The sequence below is a fragment of the Parambassis ranga genome, chromosome 13, assembly GCF_900634625.1.
Source record: "Parambassis ranga chromosome 13, fParRan2.1, whole genome shotgun sequence".
Taxonomy (NCBI): Eukaryota; Metazoa; Chordata; class Actinopteri; family Ambassidae; genus Parambassis; species Parambassis ranga.
In genome coordinates this window covers 17,412,360-17,435,017 of record NC_041033.1, presented here as the reverse complement: position 1 = coordinate 17,435,017, position 22,658 = coordinate 17,412,360, and the positions used below count along the sequence as shown (strand labels likewise).

At 43.5% G+C, this 22,658-nt stretch overlaps 1 protein-coding gene across 1 annotated transcript; it reads right to left on the bottom strand.

Annotated features, from left to right (window-relative positions):
* Positions 1 to 762: 762 nt before the first annotated feature.
* On the bottom strand, positions 763 to 20,953 carry ttc9b (tetratricopeptide repeat domain 9B). The gene is made up of 3 exons (XM_028419834.1): positions 20,209 to 20,953; positions 5,233 to 5,415; positions 763 to 4,346 (listed from the first exon to the last, which is right to left on the bottom strand). The coding sequence occupies exons 1-3, from the start codon at positions 20,702 to 20,704 to the stop codon at positions 4,252 to 4,254; spliced, it is 774 nt and encodes a 257-aa protein (XP_028275635.1). The 5' UTR covers positions 20,705 to 20,953; the 3' UTR covers positions 763 to 4,251.
* Between the last annotated feature and the right edge of the window lie 1,705 nt (positions 20,954 to 22,658).

Sequence of the window (22,658 nt, the reverse complement as noted above, 5' to 3'; positions counted from 1 at the left end):
TCTCAAAAGTGTCAGTCAAGTGTGAGTAAATGTGTGGAGAGAAAGAGTGGTGTGTCGTACTTTATCATGTTTGTCATAACTGAGAGCAACATTAATCTTTGCCCAGTTGTCCTTGGTTCTATTAAAGCTGAAACTTTCTGCTAAATTGTCAGATACAGAGCCAGTGGTTTTCCCCGACTGTGGCCAATCATGAACAAACTGTCATTTAAAGAGGCTGACTGACCAAATGTGAAGCTTCAACAAATCTGGAGCCTACACTTCCCATGATTCAACTCAAGCTGAGGTCACCACAACCTGAGATAACCCTGATGACATCACCAGAATGCACCAACAAGCAAATGAACCCACACCCAGTTTACAGGCTGTTGTTATCATTTAAAACAAGAAAAATCTGAACTCTGACGATGAGAAACGTCACTGTGACATGACCTCCATTTTCCTCTGGACGGTCATGTGACATGAGTGAATGTCTGATGGCTACTAAGATGAACTTAAATTTCAGCTGCTGTCAAGAAAAACACCTGAAAAATGATCAGATAGGTCGGACTCAAAAGAGTCGACAAAAGACTCGCACCCTTGAATCGACAGCAGTGCAAACATTCTTACATTACCCACAATGCAACATGAGTTGATCCTTTCAACTGCACAGATTTGCTTCAAGTGCTAGTAAAGAGAGATATGACATGACACCAGCATTCCTCTTAGTTTGAAACTTTATTCATAATCTTCATTTACCAATCAATCAATAGTGCATTCCCGGGCTAGCAGATCAGTAAAACCAGTGATGGAGGACCGGCGTATGTTTGGATGGTGAATGAATAGGGGGGGGGGGGGGGGGGACAAAAAAGGCCTCTAGGGAGTGAGGCGCAGACAAAATCGCAGTCTTAGCCTTCACGTCCCATCTTCATGTCCAGAAACAAACAAGATGGAGGCTCAGAGTCCCTCAGAGTCCTCGTCCACTCCTGTGTTTGCTGCGTCGTCTTACTGCACATAAACAGATGGATTGGGTGAACGATCAGTCTGTTGATGATGATGATGATAATAATGAGAAAGGGGGGGGGGGCATCGAAGGGCATTGCACATACTCTGAGCCGGTTCTGGATCCCTCGACAAAAAGGGACATCAACAGAAGTACCAACAAATACAGACACAGTCACAAAGCAGCTTTGTGAAACCGCTGTAGTAAAATCATCTTCTATCTCTTGCTTTTCTTTTCTGTTCATAAAGTAATTATTCAGTAAAGTAAAGCTTTTCACAACCATAAAACTTTCCATTTTTGTTGTTTTTTTTGTACATTTGTTTCATATACTCACAAAACTACTTTGACGTTTGACAAACATTTATCTCAAATGACATCAAATTAAAGGAGCAAAAGAACGAACCAAAACACAGCCAGTAGTTCATTTTTCTGTCTCTTTTTTTGTTGTGCTTTTTGTTTTCAAAGCTACACTGACGCAGAGATCAGCTGTCTCCGTCTCTATTTGCACACACAGCGTGGTTTTCGTCAGCCTACAGGAACAGCCTCGCAGTCAGCTCGGTCATGAATCAAGAAAACCGATCGGCTAGAAACAATCCTGTTTCATGTGCAGCTAGTTATCCCTAGACAGTGGTAGTACACGTTGAGCTAGAATGACTTAGCACAGCGAGACAAAAACAAGATGGCGGCCTGGTGCCATGGAGAGAGAGGACCATGGGAGTGGAGACCTATCCCCAAGGGGCTCGTGGGTGAGGAAACTCAGCCCAGGCAGCCATGGAGACGGAGCCTGCAGGTGCTGTTCTCCTCTGTTGTTGTGATTTATCTCCACTGGGAAGCGCAGACAGAAAACACAGAGAGCAGACGCACATGACGACCGAGGAAAGACAACAGTTTCACCCAGGGCTGCATGACGCTGACAGGTGGAGCTTACACTGACCTTTGCCATCTAATGGGCTTATTATTCTTAAGCCTTTTTCAGGCCTATTAGTGCCAATAATATGAACTTCAATGCAACTACAGCCTATAAAACTGATCATACATCCACACACAAGTTGTTTTTTTTGTGCAGTGTAATGTTGAACGTGGCCTTCCTGTACCAGGCCTTGCATCATCAATAAAGATCTTAGTTTCTTAATTGAACACATTCGCAGTCAGCTGTGGGGGAGTACCACCGGGTGTCCACAAACTTTTGGCCATGTGGCATTTAAATATAAATTGGCTCTGAACTTTTTTCTGTGTCTCCAGCTGCAGCTGCTTCACTGGGGCTGATGATGGCCTACTTCTCCCTCCACTGGAGCCTCTCTGTATCATGCTGGTCTCTTTAACGCATGGTGCCGTCTCTCCAGACTCCCATTGACACACTTATGTCCCCCGTTTACCTCAGAGCAGGTTAATGAAATAAATGGGCATCCCTCTTTGATTTGATTTCCTCCTCTTTCTAACTCCTTTTGAAGCAGTGGAATTATCTGTCACCTCACAGCGGAGGTGACTCTAATTTTGTTAAAGAAATACTCGATACCTATTCTACTGCTGTGATCACAGTCTGTCGCCACCTTCTGTGTGTTTATAAAGGGCAAAATGTATTAAAAAAAAAAACAGAGGTATGAGCAAACAGTTTAGTGGCAGCATGCCATGACAGAAAGCAATAGAGCAGATACAATCCCAAACATCTGAAGTGACTCTCTGGAGCCGCACGTTACATGCAGGAGGTGGGCTTGCACAGGAGACAGAGGCAACGCATCAGAGAGAGAGATAACGACGGGAAATTCAGGTCATGCTTTCACAAATGATCAATCCAACCTTCTGCAGAAGAACAGGGCAGCCTCTGGTAAAGCTATTATAAAAGCATCATCAATGATTCAGCTTTACAAGTCACAAGAGAAGCAGCTAGTAATGGATATCCACAAACCTAATGCTGTGTGCGTTTATCTGTCCGTACAGCTCTCAAACACAGATGTCTTACTACAATAAGCTGTAAGCAGGTGAAATCTCAAATCGGCGCACTCATTTGTTGTGATGCACTAAAGCCGAGTGGTCCAAGATGGCGGTTTTTGGATTGCCAGGACAGATGTGCGTGGTGTTTTTCCCTGCACTAATGCTGCTCAGACTCTCCTCATTGTGTGCGTTGTGTGTTTTGTGTCTGTGTCTGCTTCAGCATTAAAAAGGTTGGACCCCCAGTTAGAACGTGGCTCTCCATTCGGCCAACGGCGGCTGATGGAACTCCGACATCATTGGCTATGTGTTCCGTTGTGACATCATAAACGGGGAGAACAGAGAGTGGCTGACGGAAGAGAGAGAGAGAGCGAGAGAGAGAGAGGGGCTTCGAGAGTCTGAACAATACCAACATCAGGACACATGACCTGGGAGGGGCTTCGGACAACAATTCCACACCTGATAAGTTTTGTGTCTTTGCTGCACAGATGTCATTAACCAGCAATCACTTATTACCGAGTATGTCCGCAAATTAAAAACCCAACACAACAGATTACGAACACTTGAATTAGCCCTTGAATTGAAAAAAAAAAACAGTCTAGAAACTGATACATGGCATCCAGGAAAGAAAAGATTGAGACAAAAAGAAGTGATAGATGGAGCACAGAGGCAGGTTTGTTTTTCTCTCTGGGCGCCTGAGTGAGCCCTGTTGTGTTAGGATGTACAATCAAATTGGGTTGTGGTCTTGATATGTGTCACACACCCCTTACTGTCACCTGCTTATGCTTCAGACTGCCTCTACACACTCACACACTTCTGCCCTCCTCCTCGGTGTGGTCGAGCTTCCTAACCCCAGTTTATTCCTGAAGAGATTGAAATAAGACGGAGAAGGCCGAGAGAAACAAAGAGAGAGCGGAAACAAAATGCAGTTTAAAACATTTACTTAATCACGTCCAATATTCAGATGTATGTTTAGAAGCTCCTTTTTCATTCCACCATGATGGCAGTTTCATATGAGTATAATACAGCATCTCCCTTGTTTTTTGTGGATTTTTTTTTTAAGTTTGCTTGCTGACTGCGTCTATGGAGAGGAACCACAGCACCTGAGGGAGAGAGGAGGTGGAGGAGGAGGAGGAAGAAGAAGAGGAGGAAGAAACGGTTGGAGACAGCACTGATATGCGTCCCGTTTTGGGGAGATTGGATCCTTTCCGTCTGTGCTGCTGTCAAGAGTCAATAAAAGGAGGATGAGGAAGAAGAGGAGGAAGTGGATAGAGGAAGGGTCAGAGTAGGACTGCTCGCAAGGTCAAAGGTCAGCAGGGTGAGGAGGGTGAAAAGGTTGAAGGTTAGCCCTGGGTCTCTTTGCCGCCATCGCGTTCCCGCAGTCCACTCTTGCTCATCTTCATCTCTGTCAGCTGGATGTATCGCAGCACGTTTGTGTCTGTAATGGAAAAAGGAAAATTAGGTTATTCATTATATTTTTACTTCAATCAGTGCAATCATTTGTGAATGAAGTTAAACATAGACTGGAAGGGCCCGGCACTGTGTGTCAAATCACACACGTTGGTACTTATTCCTGCTGGTTGGAGAGTATGAGTGTGCACTCATTGAGAAGTATAGCAGCATGAAGTGCATCACGAGTGGCGTGCTCGTAAAGGTCAAAGTGCTGAATATAAAATAAGAGACAATTCTCACTCTTAACCATTTGGCCACGCAGAGGAAGCAGAGGACCACCAACGATGATTCAAAAGTGGCAGAGCAGCAGTTTCTAGTATGTACACAACTTAACCATAAAACTTCACAGTACTGGTGCACAACAAGCATGCTGCAAGAAGTATAAGAAGTGCACACAGCATGTGAGTGAAAGGGTTTTTTAGAATCTAGAGTCTGACAAAAATACATTTCCAAGCAAAAGCCATGTTTTAACTTGGAATGAGGTGGGCTGATCTGCAGCCCAGTGTGTTCAACACACAGAGGGACGGTTACCTTCATGCACACACACAGATAACTAAAACAGAGCTGGCATTAAATGGCTGGATGCGTTTGTTTGGTACATCAGAAGGAAAAAAGAACTTGTGCAGCAGCTGATACAGTTCCATTGTACTAACTCTGCATTTTTTAAATGTGTGATAAATTGTGATGCCATTTTACTGGCTGGTTCACTGCAGACCATTATGCCCTCATTTGCATTATTGAGTTATTACAGTGGGTCTTGGTTTTGATTGCATATTTTTCCACACTCACAAAGATAGAAAATGTGAAACTCTGGTCAATAATACAATGATTTTGTCTTCAGCACACTCAAACCACCACATACAGTCACTCACCTGTGGGTTCGCGGTTCTTAGCATCACGTAGGTAGCGTAGGGCACATTCATAATCACCCAGGTGATAGAAGGCGATGCCGGCTCGGTACATGGCCTTGAAGTGGTCTTTCTGATGGCTCAGCACCTTCAGACAGTATTCCTTCACTCTCTCGTAGTTTACCAGCTCGGACTGCAGCAGACACGCTGCAGGGAGAAGACGGGGAACAAGTTAGTGCTTCGTCAGCTGAAAATGTTTAAAAACCAAACATTATTGTAAAGTATTAGCCTCGTTTTGTCAGTGCAAACACTTTGTGTCTCATTTAGTGAAGTCTTAATGACAAGTGTGTCCCATGAGTGAAAAACAAAGACGGGGATATTTTGCTGACATCTCACCCTGTGAATTTTAATAGAGCCACAGTCAAAATTTAGCCTCCACAGATCTTCCTCAGGGTGGCAGTGAGCGAACTATAAATAGACGGTCTTAATGTCTCACTGAGAGGAGAAGACGCAAAAAGTCGTGCAAGCAGTTTAAGGCCTGGGGCAGGAGAGTAGTGTGTCTATATGCTGCTGCTGAGGTCAACATGCCGAATGGAAGAAAAGAGAGAAAATGAAGTCTCACTTCTTTGACTTATTATCAGATAGATTTTAAGTACTGAGGGCAGCTGGAGAGAGGAGGAAGCCATGAAGGGTGTGCAGAGATAAAGGGAGCTAAGTTCAGCTGAAAAAAACAGAACACTCAAAAGTAAGACTTGTATTACATTGTAGTCATCAGTCCTATAGATTGCAGCAGCTCTACCATCAGCTGTGGTCAGAATAACTTCATTAGTAAAGACACACACACACACACAGCTTTTAGTCCACCAAAGCTTTTAAATGCCTGCTGATGGCTCAGATATCTGATCACTCAAACTCTTCCTCTGCTGATCACAACCACTTGAGGTGACTTCCATCCCTCCTTCTTCCCACTCTGCCAGTGACTTAATCTATCTGATGATACATCAAAAATCATTTCCCTTCCACAGTAACATCTACTTCAGCACTCCTTCCCTTCCCCTCCCTGATCTGACTCCTCTCTAACCTCCCCATCCTCGCTCTTTCCTCCGAGCCTGCCCTTGACACACAGACAGCTCTGTGAATAATATGAGTCAGGGACTGTTAGCTGGAAGGCAGGGTGAGTCAGGAGTGAGAGACAAAGTGGAGGGGGGAGAAGCAGGATGAGAGGAAGAGGCGGGTGTGTGTGGGAGGCTGGGGTTTAAGTAGAGGAGAAGAGGTGAGACCTATGGGAGCTATAGGGTGAGGACGAGTTGGAGGGGGGAGTGTGTGTGTGGTACAGCTCAGACAAAAAGCCAATGCAGAATGAGAAATGGTCAAGGGCTGAGTGTTTCTTCAAATGAGCAGGACTAATGGAGCTCTGTCAGTCTCACACACACACAGACTGGCCTTCACAGCACAACAACAACACAACTGCAAAACACTAAATAATTCATTCTGGGTGTGAGGGGATGAACCAATTCAATATCAATCGATTTGTTTTTGTTATTTGGTGGGTGAAGTTGTTTGTGTCATCCTGTGCTTTACTACTGCATGTATTTTAATTAAAGAATTTAACTTTTTCCATTTGAATCTCTTGCAATATGTCTCTCTAACACCAAGAGGCAATCACTGGGCTAAAAAACACATCAGTGATTAAAAACTGCAGTTCCTGAAGTGGCCACTTGAGGGTGGCTTCAAATGTGGGTCAACTTTACAGCTGAAATAAACATGTGCCCATCCTGATACCTGATGCTTTTTGTCTCTATAGAAGATGTTTAATTCATGACAACTGTACAAAAGATGCATTTTAACTCAACAGTTTAAATTGTGTAAAGACACAATCATTATGAATGTCAGGCTTCGCCTGCTCGCCTCAGCTCCACTTAGACCCCACGTCTTTGCCCAATTAAACAGCATCCTTCCTAATTTGGCCCCAACGACCTCAGCATGTGGACTGAGTGATCAGATCAGATGTGGTTTAATAAACAAGGTCCTATAAGCCACCTGACAGTTATCATATACATACAAATAAAAATTATTAATTACACCATTAGTAGATAGATGTACGCACACCCTTTCATGGAGAACAAAGAAAAGCCAGCCTGACAGTCTTCTTCTTCTCATGACTCAGCCCTGAGCCGAGCAGCAAGGTCGAAGCTGCTTCCTGTCTTCGTCTGCTCAGCCCTGTACAGTGAGATTCACCTCAGATGCCCTCTACCTCAGCGGCACACCTCTCCACATACTCTACTCATCTATTTGTTTTTACAACACCACCCAGCTACAACATGACTACTCTCATCCCTCCACACGCCCATCCATCATCGCCCTCCAGCAGTGGCGAGAGCTGAGCTTTCAAAGGATTCAGTTACAGTCCATAATGGCCTAATGGCTGACGCAGTTAGAGAGTTCACTGAGACTGACGCACGCAAAACATACACAAGCCACACACACACACACAGAGGTGAGTACAAGTGGGTGGGTTGGATGTAACACAGACAAACACAGATGCACAAGCAAATGACTTAAAGTTACAATAGCAAAAAGAAGTGACTGTAAAAATAGACAAAAATGTGATGACTGGCCTGCCACACCCATACTGGCCCATTAGGCAGATGGATGGTATGCTAGAGGAAATGTAGAGTGTGGTGAGATGCATTAAGGGTGTGATAATAATGGGCTCATCAGAGCTTGCTGGGCAGAGACAGACCGCCAGCCTTTTAACACTGGGACCAAGGTCATATGCATTCTGTATAAGAAGGTTGAGGCTGCAGGTTCAAAGATTAGGCAGCAGTTCCCAGAAATGCATGAAATGTTCCACCCCTCTACAGCATTAGTTACTTTAAAAATGAAAATTTTACACAAACATCTAAATTTCAACTTCAGTAGTGGTTTCCAACCTTCTTGTTTCCCCAACAGCTGTGTGTAGTCTAGTTACAGCTCCAACAAATACAGATTTCTATGTATGAAATTGGAGTTTTAATCATAACTGTGATTATTTCCTTTTATTATTATTTCCAAATCATACCAACAAATTCTGAAGAAAAATGTCAGGATATCTGTTGGTGATCAGACTCTGAAGAAAAAGTGGATCATGCAGTAAAACAACATTAAACAACAACCAATTAGGCCAACAAGGAAAGCTGAAGAAACAAAACTAAATGTTCAAGAGATTCAATGCAAACATGACTTCTTTGTCATTTATGACAGTAAATAGAGTCTTTGTGTTTGGAGAGAATTTCAAATGATACAGACAGCCAAAGCATGGGGAACTGCAGTAATTAGAAACACTGTGATGCACATCTCCTAAATGTCAATGAGTGTTAAGAGTTCAGCAGGATGCAAAGCTGGAGCTTCAGACCAACCTCATGAAATGGTGACAGCTAATGTCCAAACCAAGAGGAACATTCGCTCTCAAGGAACCCAGCAGCAGGCTAACAAGTGCCAAGAGAAGGCACATGTAGTGAGGAACTAGTGGGGAAACAAGACACAGGTGAAAATAATGAGGCTGGAGAACAATCAGAGGGGAGGGAAAAACAGAAAGACAGGAAATGAAACCACTGGAGAAAAAAACACACAGACACAGAACAATTAAAACACAAGAGAAGAACTAAGGAGCAACCAGGGACATGGCTGAGAGTGTGTCAAAGAGCAAGACAATGAAACTGAACTTTGCACCTATTACCTTAAATTTGTATCCAAAAAAGTAGTAGTGGGCTTTTTAAATAGAAATCACCAAATATGTCATGGTTTATGTGTGAGCACTGCCTGACGAGGGATGGATGGGATTTGTGATACAGATACACACCAGATATGACAACACACTGCAGGCTGTCACTCAGGAGTCTGAGGTCCAAGTCCCCCCTGACACCAGGGCTGGATTTAGCATCAAAAAATGACTGGGTAAGATAAGGCATTAAAAACAGGGTTGAGCCATTTGGCCTGGAAATGAGACCTCTTCTCCACTGCAGTCAAAAGCCAGATGTTACTTGGTATTAATGTTTTTTTTTTATCCAGTGTGAAAGGGGTTTATGGACGGTATTTCCTCTAGCAACAGAACATCAGGCATGATTTGCTCATTATTGCATTGATCAAAAAGGCAGCTTTTCCACATTTAAGATAAAAGATGATGAAGAATGAGCACAACAGAAGCAGGTGTTACAGACATGGCAGCCAGATGTTTGACATGAGTGACAGAATTTGTGTGAAGACAGGGACAAAGAACTGGGCTGACGCTGTAACACCTTGGTCTCATGAGTATAATATGCTTCTCTCTCTGATGGGCAGGCAAAAAGGAAAAGAAAAATGTATTTGAATTTGTACACCCAACAGGTGTGAAGCAGCTGTGAAGTGTGAGAATGTGAACGTGTGGCTGATTTCATGTGAATGCATACGTGCACTTCCACTGCTTGAATGTCGACTGAGAGGTGCGGCGAGTGTGGGAGTGGTTAACACATGCTCAGGAACCCCGCTGGTTAGCCTGAAGCATCATGTCTGAAAAAAACACAGCCTGCATAGAGACACGTTTTCATTTAGCAGACAGAGCGCCAAAGCCTGCGAGGTACAAAAGAGAAAGAACAGAGACAGGAAGAGAGAGACGGGGGCAATGGAGGACAGAGACAGAGACAGAGACAACACTGATGAAACAAATATCCAGAAACAGCCGAGGGAAAGCAACGGCAGAGGATGAGAGAAGGCACGCAGACAGAGCCTGTCGATCACTTTTTCTATTTTTCTGCTCTCATATGCAAGGTGCTTCCTCCTCCTCCATCACCTCATCTCCCCCCTGCCTCCTCTCCTGTCCCTCTTCATCACGCCAGGCGTGACACTACGATCCGGCTAATTTAAAGCCACTAGTGGCCCTGCTGATTAGTCTGCTGTCCATCACCTTGTAATTAGTTCTGCGGGAAGATAATGGCAGATGGAGAGACCCATCACTCACTTTCTCACTCTCACACACACACACACTCCTTGTTTCCTCAAATAGCTCTACAGCAGACTCCATCTTTGACCCTCCACTCCTCCATTTGTCCCTGACTGTGCCTCCTCTCACCTTTCACTGCAGTCTTTACAACGCCAACAGTCCTGCAACAGATTTAACAGACACAAGAGTTTTGGAGCAAAATCCAGTCAGACACGCTGGCATCACAGCTCTGACAGTGTAGACGGCTTCTCCAGGCCCACTAAGAATAGCTCCACCCAAAGAGTTTTTTTCCAAATGCCTTTGTCTGTTATTGAGATGGACAGGGCTGCAGTTAGTTCACTTTATCTCCAGGGCCTTGTCTGCACCGACATGACACAGCATTTACTCTGCCTTCTCCAGCCGCAACCTGCATTATCATCCGTCTTTTTGACCACTTCGCTCCTCCTGCGTCACATTTCACCTCTGTTATAGCTGTAGTTGAAATATTTGCATGTTCTGGCCAACTTATGGACCTCCAACATCTCCTAGGATCAGTAAAGTTTGATTTGATCCTTTATTTTGTGTAAATACTGTGTAGATGCACCCGTCCTTTCCCCCATGAGACAGCAGATGATGAGTACTTAAACACAAGTTTTGCAGCCTTTTTGCATCAGGCAAACTGTGACACAACGAATACAAAACAGGCTCTTTTCCTCAGAGGAGACATACATAATGACTGCTGTGATTTATACACAGAGGCGATAAAAGCTCATCTTGTCATCAAACAATGTTTTACTTAAAACAAGCGGAGCAGATGATCTCTTTGATTGCATATCACTGTAGCAGAAGACTAATGCAGCTCCATATGGTGTCAGAAAAAGAGCCCTCATAATTCCTCAGTCCTATGGCTCCTGTTTGACTGTGAGTGTCTCTGCACGCTTCTAGTTTGCTCCGAATACAATGCGACCTGGATTAAATTTAATCTGTGGCGTCAAATTTGATGGAGTTGTCCCTGAGAATCTCTCCAAGAGGTTTGATAACATGATTGAAGATAGTCACAAATCAGAAAGAGCAGGTGATCAGACAAACCATCAATGTCCATCAACTACAACCAAGCTGACGTGGAGGAGCACTAAGAGGAAATACAACCATCCACAGCATGGGGAACAGCAGCTATTTGCATATTTTCTCACAACAAACTACTCAAAATGAGTGGGTCTGGATACTCCAGCTGCACCAGCCAGCAGTGACACTATCTGCACCTTACATCACCACACTAGGCTACTACATGGAAATTAGCCCAAAGACGTTAAAGAGTGTCTAAACCCAATAGAACCTGCCACTCAGACCTTCTTGAGAAGGGGAGTTAACCACATTTGGAAAAGGAAAAAGAAAAAGGAGTCTTCATGAGCATAAAAAAGAGAAAACAAACACTTTAGTTCTGGTGTTGGCTCAAGTTTAATTCTATATTATTATATAAAATAAAATCTCCTGTGGATTTTTGGAGTACAATTAAAGCTCTCTTTGATTCTCAACAGGCTCAAAGTCTGGACATGTTTTCCCCAACATAACCTGGACCAACATAAGAGCAGTGTGTACCAAATGTCATCATTCTTATTAGTCTTTACAATTGTCACCTTACAGCATCCTTGCCTGCTCCACCCCCTCTAAAAACCCCAGTATGTGCGTCCTCTTCATAACACTGTCACAGCCCTGGAAGCTGCTGGTACATCAAACATATTTGCATGGATTACCCACAGTGCAACATGATCCCGGGAGCGAAGTGAAGTAACCAGATTATTCTGTTGGATCTCACAGAGAACAAAGTGCAGAGGGAGGAGAAGCCACTAAAACACACTCCACCACCCTTTGTTTCTTGTTCAAGGTCTGATGCTGCTCCGCAGAGAATTCTAACTTCTACTTGTATCATATGTACCAAACACACCCTCAACCCTCAGGCCATGCATCAAATGTCTCCTCATGTACTTTATCAATTTGCACCCTGCCCCATTGTTCCACTCTCCTAAAATAGTGGCTGACTAAGGATTAATGCTCATCTACTTAAATATTTATACAAGTGAGGAAGCTATCCTCTCAGCAATTTCGCTCAGATGAAATCATTCAATTCTCCCCGCTGATCATTACTGTCTCCAGAATCCTCCCCCTGTAATATATGCAGTGGATCTTTGTAGGGTTTCATGCAGCTGCCAGAGAAAATGAGGAGTAGCTCATGTTGCTGTGATTTCATTTATATTTTATCCTTACACGCCTGAAGGGCAAAAAGTAAGGACCCAGGACATATTACATTTATTATCATGAGTAAAAACAGGTTTTCAAATAGCAGATAAGTGCAGTTTAAAAAAGCATAAAAGAGACTTTTATTGAAGCTTTATCTGTAGTTGAACTCTCTGACAGGGATATAATTTTGTTGTGGCCTCCAGCCAGGCCATTATCTGATTGGTGAGGTCATCTGTGGACAATCGACTGACTCTTGTCTTTAGCTCGGCAGATGTTTGGCTTCTGTTTTCTGCTGCTGTCTAACACAGAGCATCTATTAACTCTGAAACATTGTCAGAGAACCTGGAGCTGGAGGAAAAGTGTTCTGTGCATTAAACTAGTTACAAGAGAGTCTTACAAGTCTTACAGAGTCAGTGTGAGGTAGTAAAGCTTTTCACTGTGTACTTTCATTAGTGGCTAAACCATGTTGCTAAACGTGATACAGCCAGTTGTACCTTTTTAAGGACCCTAGCTGCATAAAGAAGAGGTATATTATATCACCCAGCAGCAGAGAATAAGGATCAGGACAGCCCAAGTAAGTAAAAAGTCGGTTTTTACAGCATTTTCCACTGAAAACAGCCGCCTGCTGTGGCTGAACAACTGCACTGACGAGAGCTGTGAAAATTCAGTTTGACAAAATACATTTGGAAATTTGAAAAAGAGAAAGAAGCATCGCAGCACTTGGCTGCAGTAGAAGTGTTTGTGCATCAATAACAACTAAATACAAAGGAAACAGACTTGTCAGGAGAGGCAATCTGCAACAAAAACATCTCTCCTAACTGAAAAGATTAAAATCTGCGGCAAGCCCATAGACCTGCAGGGACCAACACACACACAAACATTAAAGCTAATATAGACTTTGATGGTTAAAACTGTGACTGTGAGACGCTTTTAGCCATTATTCAAGAATTCATACGCTGATTATTACAAAACTTCACACAAATGCCAAGCAAGATAAACTGCTCAAGTGAACTGTTTAACATACTGATAAAAACAGAGGAACATCTCTCTGCTTTGACATTGTGACTCCACCACTACACGACTTATCCTAAACCTGTTTCCCTGAGGATCACCGTGTGTGCTGGATCAGCAAAACAGGCTAAACCCTGCCTTTACATTTCACCGTCATCACAAACTGGGCTTAACAAGGACAAGTTTTCAATGTCAGCCCCACATGTAATAAAGCATTCAGCACTGGGCAGCGGAAGCTGAGATAGCGACCAGTGTGGCTTTTTATCGGCATGGGGCTCTGCGGATAAATATAAACAGAGAATGGGTTTACTCTGCACTGTCCACTGGAGCACGGGGTGTTAGATATGCGGAAATAGCTTCAGCAAATTCTCATTACTGATGGCCTACAGAGGAAGAATATTCTGCGTTTCACTGTCTATCTTCCTCTCACACTCGCTCTCACCCTCTCTGTCTCAGGAAAGGGTTTGTGTTTCACTTCTCTCTCAGCTGATGCCATGACTTTCAACAACAGGCTAAAAAAAGCTCTGACAGACACGTTCAATTTTGTCATTATTTCTCATGACTGTCAGTCGAAGGCACAGCAGATGACATTTCAGAAATCACGAACATTCTGTCCACACATACGAATCATTGCAAATCTGCCAAATGTAAATATTATTCAAATGTGGTAACATCTGTCTGTCTGGTCCTTTGGATTTAGACCAAAAAAACAAACCCTAACAGTGCTGTCCACCATCACAGATGCTAATTAACAATATGTTAAAGCAAGATGATGAACATGGTAAACATTAGACTTGCTAATCATCAGCCTGTTGGCACTGTATGGTGTAAAAATGGATGAACCCTCGGTGATGTCGCCTACTGTTTTTGAAGCTCTGTGTGGTGGCCACGCTGTCGGTGCTCATTCTGACACACAGTCTCAAAGCTTTACATGGATGAAGTGGAAAATAACATTTCACTGTCAGCTTTCAAAGTGAATGTTTGTCAAAGCAGCAGAAAACCGTGAGTCCTTGGCAGCGAATCTTATTGTAGGAGGGGCGGTAATCCTGACCATGTAAATTTCAACCCTAAACCTGACCAAAGAGTGAGTCCACGCAAAAGGAAACAGCATCTGATGAGAAACACACTCAGGTGATTGTGTTTGTTTCTGCTGTAAAACGGAGCATATATAATAAAATATTCTTAATCCTACAAAAACTAGGCAACCAAACACACACACACACACAAAAGGCTACATGACATGAAAAGGTCACCAAACAAGCAGGAAATTATCATTAAATTACTCCCAATAATAAACCAAAGCAAACAAATAATTAAACAAACAAAATAATATAACCGTAAACTAAGCATAATTTACGGATGGTGCTGTTTTGTGGTGTCTCACTGCAAGGATTGACTGGATTATGCTGTGGTGTGGTTCACTGCTCAGGCCAGAAAACTAAAGAAAGAAAAAACTGTTTCCTGATCCATCACTTACTTCCTGTTTGGAAGTTCACCTGGAACCTGTTTTTTTAAAAGTGCCACCAAGTGGCAAGAGAATAATGCACAATCCAGCACAACATCTACATTTTGGCTGTGGCTCAGGTGGCAGAGTGGTCGTCCACTAACCCAGAGGTCGGTGGTTCAATCCCCAAGGACTTATTGACTGCTCCAATTTTGGTGTGTGTGAAAGGGGTAAATTTGAAATAGTGTAAAGCACTTTGAGTGCCTGAGTAGGTATAAAAGAAGCACAGACAATTTACCATTTATTTACCATTTTCAATATAAATGCAATCATCTTCTTTCTGCCTCAGCCTCTCTGCTGTGCTCTCCTCTGCCTGCACCCTCTCTTTCCTTTCTTCCTGACAAATGACTGAATCTTATTTACTCCTGTGACAGGAGTCATCTGGACCTGTCAGTGCTATGATATAAATCAGTTTGATCTGAATTGGATTTCCAGTGCTATGAAAAAAAAACATCCAAACAAATGCAGCTCTGAAAACCCTTCCTCCCCTTCTTAGAGGTCGCAGAGCAAAACATTTTCCTCTTGTCCTTCCCTACATGTCACTCTGCTTTACAGTCACACCCTCCCTTCCTCCAGTGTCTTATAATCCCATCATATTTAAGACTTCTGTCCAGTTTTACTCCCTCCCCCTTTCATTCCCTTGTGATGACTTACTCTCTCCTCCATCCTCCAAATCTCTGTATCTCTGTGCTGTGAGGTAATTCAGGGTACAGTGTGCGTGGTACAGTAGAGGGAGTGCCAGTCGTACCCCTAACAGCAATGCCATGCCATCTGCAGCCCTGGCACTCGACATCCTCACAGCTCTCCAATGGCAGACGTACATGCACAGAGGGAGGAAAAAGAACACCAACCAACCCTCCCCCCATCCCCCTTCTAACCCTTACATGGCATCTCTCCTCTTTCTCCTCCATCCTCCTACAGTTCAAGCCTATTTCTTCTTCATTCAAGCCCACTCTGCTTACACAAGCCTGCTTCCTCTCATCATATCCGACTCTATCTTTATATTTCTCCTTCTCCTTTTACTCCTCGCTCTCTTTTACTTCTGACTTTATCGCACGCACTCCACCAGGTCCCCAGTGACTGAGCTGGCAGGCGATGAAAGCGAGGAGTTTTCTTTTCAATTCTGCTTTTGTAAGCAGACATTGACTGTTTCCCAGCAGAGTGGACGGGTCTGTGGTGTCACACATCACCGATGTTAACCAAATGCAGCCCCCATCTGAAGCACAGTTGGACTTAAAGGCTCATTAAATTGAGTATGAGGTCTGTGATTGCATGTCACAGCTCGAAAGTTCATTGATGGCCGTGATCAAATGGAGGACACACAAACATGTGATGCTTAAATCAACAACAACAACAACAAAAATCCTCTTAGCAGGAAACTTCAGAAAGAAACATGAAATTTCACTGGGCATTTAAATAAATTAATGTTCCTTTAATGTCTGCTGGAAGGTGCTAACATCATTTTAAAAGGTGATCATTCTCACAGCTCATCCTGATGCAACCCAAAGCTCAAAAAATAAAGATAAATCTTACTGTAAGTTTTAAATCTGGTGACACTGCCATGCCTTAACTTATAACTAGTGAGGAGCATCGGCAGGTTTACTAAATGTCTAAGCGATGATGGTCCAGAATAAGGATTACAATCTAAAGAAGAAAGCATGTGACAGGCGTGTGCTTAGAAGATCAATGAAACATTGATCAGCGTTTTACTCAGATGGCCAGTAGGGGGAGGCAAACATTCTCCTTTGTAGCTTTAAAGGAGTTTCAATCAGACATTTCCTCACTACCAATTACAGCATGTGTCTATATTTAACTTTACTTCCTTCTAAACAGGAAATTAAAGCCACGGACTGCAGAGTTTATTGCCGGTTAACAGTCATAGCAGCAAGAGATGATATAAACTACACTCACTGTTTATATTCTTGCAGCTGCTTCATGTAAAATACAAAAGAACATTTTCTCCTGCTTGTTCTTCATGTTGAACAAACACTTTTATTTGAATTCCCTTAACCTTTTTATAATGTGATGAGTAGGTGGAAATTGCTGGATCGTCATCGTGGCGACTATGAGCCGCAGCAGTTGGATAAAAAGGTGGCTGGTGTAACGAAACAAACATTTTCACTCCTCTCCTGCTGCGCCTGTGACTTATGACTCATTCACAGATTGAGCCAGTCAGGAGGCACAAAGGGAGATTTGAGAAAGAGATCAGAGCGAGTTAATAAAAAGTCAGGCTGATTGCTCTCCACAGGATCACAACATCCCGCTCCTCCTGTCTTATTCTCTTTGTGGTGAACATTTGAACTGATTAAAACTTACGCCAGCTTCTAAAATGCTCAGTACAGGTCACTGCTATCATTGCTGCCTTTTCATGATCAATACCAGGAAAAGGAGCAAACAAACTCCAGTCACATCTGTTGTTTCTGTATGAGCCTCACAGTGTGTTTGTGGTGGGTGGATGGATGGATGTCTGAGAAGGTCTAGCAGTCTGCCTCAGGCCAACATGTTGCACCACAGTGAACTGCGACAGACACAGATGGTGGCAGTGGTAACCCATTTAGATGTGGCGCTACAGGGATACACAGACATGGGATCTCCTTAACAAGGCCAGCAAATAGGACATTCATCATCCCATCGTTGTTCTGTCTGACAGAATCAGGTGGTGTTTTTGTTGGTCCTTATTAAAGCACATTTATGTCTTTTATATATAATGTTAGTCACATCTTTTCTGTCTCTGTTCTGTATGGTTTCCTCTGAGCTGGTTCCTCTTTAGTACATGTATTTATTCTCAATAGAGGACACACATAAAGACAAGAGGAAAAGTGCGTCCTCATCACAGCAATGTCAGGAAGATAAGAAAACACATCACCCCAAAAGGCAGGTGCACACCAATACACTCCAATAAAAAAAACGGCAATGTCAGCACTAGGCACGGTAAGAATGGCAGGACAAGCAGCTCAGAAAGCACCACCCACATAGATGGATGAGCACCCAAAACAGACACCCACACACAACCATCCACCCACCCACACCCTTACACGCAACCACTCTTCCACGTGTGACTGGTTCTGCTTGCTTGTTGCTCTCCTGTCATTTGTCAGAGCCGGAGACAGCTGGCCAATCAAACTGCAGCTTCTCACTCATAACCACGGTTATGGACACCACTTGCCCAGCAGAATTCTGGGAAACCAGGTGGATCCACACAACAAAGACCTGCAGCTGACTTTACACCCAGTGAGTCACCGCTTAATTTCAGTTGGTGCAAGCTTCACTGGGCATGATTTTATAACATGCAGACTACACCCAACTAAAATCGTTAGTTTTTCTAAAATATGCCAGACTGTTTGACTCCATGTGGATGACAATAACCTTACATTTACATGCTTTTATTAATGGGATCATGGACCAGTTTGTTTAACCACAACATGACAGAAACATGGGATTTAAGATTAAGATTAAGAATTACTTTATTAATCCCTGTGGGGATTTTGACAATGATGTTTGTGCCATTTGATAAATGTCTATTTAATATATGTGACCAAGAGCTCAAATAGCTGTTAACAATTGCGTGTCTATCATATATACGGTAGGAAGCAGTGACTGAGTAAGCCAGCAGTGATTTTAAGCACTGCTCGTGTAAACATAATGGGTGCTGGCAAAGCAAGGTTTAAGTGAGGTCTTTTTGTGTGAGTGTGCACGCACACACACACACTCGTGTGAGGGCATGAGTAGTATTAATACAACAACAAGGGAAAAGGCCCAGCGCTGGTTGCCATGGTAAATATGGCCCCCTGTTGTGCGGTGGCAGTCCACTCCCCTCCTTTTTTGTTCCACTGCTCTCTGCTGTTACTCTCCATGTCTATTTTTCCTCTCTTTCACTTCTTTCTGTTTTATCTCCTCACTTGTCCTTCCGTCTTTCATTTTTCAACCCTTCCTTCCTTCCACACCCCCCACCTCTTCTCATTCCCTCCCCCGTCTTTCCCTCACGCCACAGTAGCCTTCCTACGGGCTCCAGACAGGCCCCCGAACGCTGCACAGAACAAGCGACCTTCAATGGCAGGACGACTACTGGGCAGCAGAGAGACACAACATCGCCGCCGGTCACTGCTGCTCTCTCCCCAAAATCACAACATTCACATATGCCTCATAAGTAATGTAGTGTAACTGCCCTAGTGCCATTGAGCACCATTAATCACTATCACCATCAGTTCCTTGTGGATGTCAACATTCATTAGCATACTGTGACTTAAAGGTAGTTGATTTTCCTCTGAAATCTGTCATTATAGATATATATAGAAGTGTTCCTGATTGGCAGCTTCCTCTCTCTTTAATCTGAACACATCTGGTTCCGATGTCATGCTAAAATCAGTAACAGTAAAAATGACAGCTGCATCCTTACTTTAATGGATCTCTTACAGCTTTATTAGCACTCAGAACTTTGCTCTCTTAAAACGCATGTCATGAGGTAATTACATTTACAAGTAGTAACTGATTAACAGTAATGAAGAGCTCTGTTAACCCTGCACTACACGTTGGTGCCATTAAACACACAGTCCCTTACATCACCCCATCTCCGCTGACTCCAGCAGACAACACAGCAGTGTGACTTATTTACATAATAATGAAAACATTATGGCTCCACTTTTTATTTATTTACAGCCTGTTTTGCAACAGCAGTGTCCCTCTGAAGCAAAGCAATGGCACACAAACCATTTGGATGGCTGAAATTGGCATGGCAACATAAGTGGTATCAACTGATTTGGTTGTTCTCTACCTACTAGTAGTTGCAGTAAGTGCAATATCACTCATTAGTAGTGAATCAAAATGCAGAAAAAGAAGAGCTTTGCACTTGTTAGAGGGCAGGTGGTTGGTAACGTGGACTGGAATCTTCTACGTCCATTGTCTGTCACTGATTCTTTGTTTTTGTTGGTCAGGTTTGGGACATCACTTGGTTAGGTTTAAGAGGAAGTCACATATTAAAGTACACCATGAGACAAAATTGTCTCCCCGTGGTGCTAACATGTACTTCTTCACACGATCCTTGTTACTTTCTCCTTATCACCCATAACAATTTATGACAATGCACCCTCTGGCCTACTAGTAAATAAAGGCACACATGGTAAGGTAAAATAATATGTTCATGTTTTCTATTAAATCAGCATCATCTGCCTGTTTTCAGCTGCCTCTGTACCGGAGGAAGCCAGAATCACTACAGCCTACTACCTTGTGTGAACCCAGTGAACCGGAACGAACAATGGTGTCAGCAGCACCGGGCTCTGGGTGTTGTGTGTTGGGGTGTGCTGGCCTTGCTCACCTGTCAGGCTGTCGTAGCACTCGATCTCGGTGCTCTCCGCGGCTCTCCGCTGCTCCTCGGTCAGCTTGGCCGCGGCTTGGTTCAGCAGGTTGACCTCGGATCCCGTCGTGCCGTCGACAACATGCACCCCCTTCAGCTGCAGCAGCGCCCGGTGGTACTTGCCTATGGCTTCCCGAAATTTCTTCTCTTTGTAGCAACGGTGACCCTCCGCCTTGAAATCGATGGCTTTCTGGATCTTCGACTCCATCTCCATTTCAGCCGAGCCGGCTCGACACCCACCACCACCACCACCGCCTCCTCCTCCTCCTCCTCCTCCTCCGTCCCCTCCGGCGGCCGCTGCCAGGCTCCGGCCGCCGGTCTCTGGGTAGCTTTTGAGGCTCTTTATCTGGTGTTGTTTGGCTTCCATGTCTCTCAATGAAAGCAGCTGGAGCGGGCCATGGTGCTCGGACACGAAGGTGTGTTTTGTTGGGGAGGACCGGAGCAGCGTGCTGTGCATAAAGGATGCGGGACGGAGCGGCTGAGCAGGCGGCGACACCGGAGAGACGACGAGCCTCAAAAAACAGCCCAAAAAAACGGCTACAGACACCTCAACAGGGCGTAACTTCAAGACCAAACCAATCTGAACGAGCTCAACAAAGTCTACAGACACCAGCTGGCAGAAGCATCCCGAATTTTCGGCTCGTCAAGCGTCGAGAGAGCAGCTCCTCGGTCTGGTCCTCGCGCGGAAGGATGCTCGGGTGGATTCTATGGCAGCAGCCTCTGAGGCACGCGCAGCTTCAGCACCACAGACAGCGCACACACGACAACCCCTACCGCGCGGCATTGTGGGAAAAAAAGAGAGAAGTCGTGAGGCGTTGCTGCAGTCCACATTTTACATGGGCACAAAAACGTACAGAAAAACACCGAAAGCGTCTAATGATCAATTAAGAATATGATTAATTAACATATTATTGATAAGTAGATTAATAATAAAATAACACTGGTTATTTCTGACAGTTAATCACAGCTTATTATATATTTTTGGGGCAAGTGTTGCACATCACTCCTCTTGTAAGCGACTTAGTATATCATGTTAATAATTAGACGTAAACATTGGATTACGTCACTCCTTTTGTTTGTCAGGTGGTCCTCACAGTAAAAAAAACATACTAATTCAGTTTTAACTTTTAAGTTCTGTCCACCTGTAAACGTTATGATGGACAAAGCAGAGCGCCTGATCACTTTAACTGATAAGAATTTCAAGGAGAGAGCCAGCAGCAGAATGGAGAGGCAGGAGAGAAGGGGGGAGAAAGAGGGAGAGAGCGACCTCAAGGGGAAATAGTGTCAATTACACTTACTTTGGTGCTTTCCATTTCAGCAACCCATGCCATGGGTGATGTGAGCTCATTTCCTCTAGATTTATTGATCAATTTTTTGAGGGGAGAGAGTCTGACATAAGTCCTCTCAGTAACACATCCTGGTTGCCTCCAGGATCAGGGACTGTTTATGTATCAGGGTGAAACTGAGCTAATTTTATAGGCAATAGCGCTAATAGAATCGCACCATTCCCTCAATAAGCCACTGCCTCAATAGGTTAGGCCCTTTAAAATTATATATTACACTGTAATCCTTTTTCTTAATTCCTTTAGTCCATCACTTACACACTTTGTCATCCAAGCCTCTCACTTCAAACACAAGTGCTACTTAAGACATGTTTTGGCCTTAAGAAGCTCGGCTGCCACATCAATGGTTTAATATTTATGGTGGTTTAGCTTTCAGAAGCCGCTTTCAATTCTCAGAGTAGAGAAATGTAAAGTAAACGACAGTTTGAGTTGGATCTGACAGTATTTTCTTTCCCCTATGTATGTGCACAGCATGTGGAACAATGGAGACTGAACTAAAAAAAACAAACATTTGAGATGTGTTAACACATAAGAGAAAAAAAAACAGTATTTTCAAGCTGATAATTAGCCTGAGCACTTATGAGGTCACAGTGACCTTTGACCCATAACAAACAAATTCTAATCAGTTCTTATTTGAGTCTGTGAATGGAGCATATATATGGAGCCTTTAAAAGTGGCTGTTCCCACCAGAAAATCAATGTAACAACATAAAAAGGCTGTTTCAGTCTAAGGATTACACATTAAAGAGGTAACTTCACATTTACCGACTGTTGTAACATGTTGTGAACATCTAAAGTTCAGTAGTCCTTCCTCACAATTAATTCAATTAATAACCAAAATGTAATAATATGCAATTTTTGAAAACATTAACAGGTCTGAACAGGTTTAAAGTGGCTGTATTTCCATTAACATGGCTATCACTGCAGGTGGAGTGGGTGTTCAACACATTTATTGATAAGTGATGTGCTTAATTTTCTGAAGAATGACAGAGCTGTCATCTTGATACTTAACAGAGCTGCTCAGTGTGTGCCACTGACATGCATTGTTAGTGTCTTTGCAGAAAGAAAA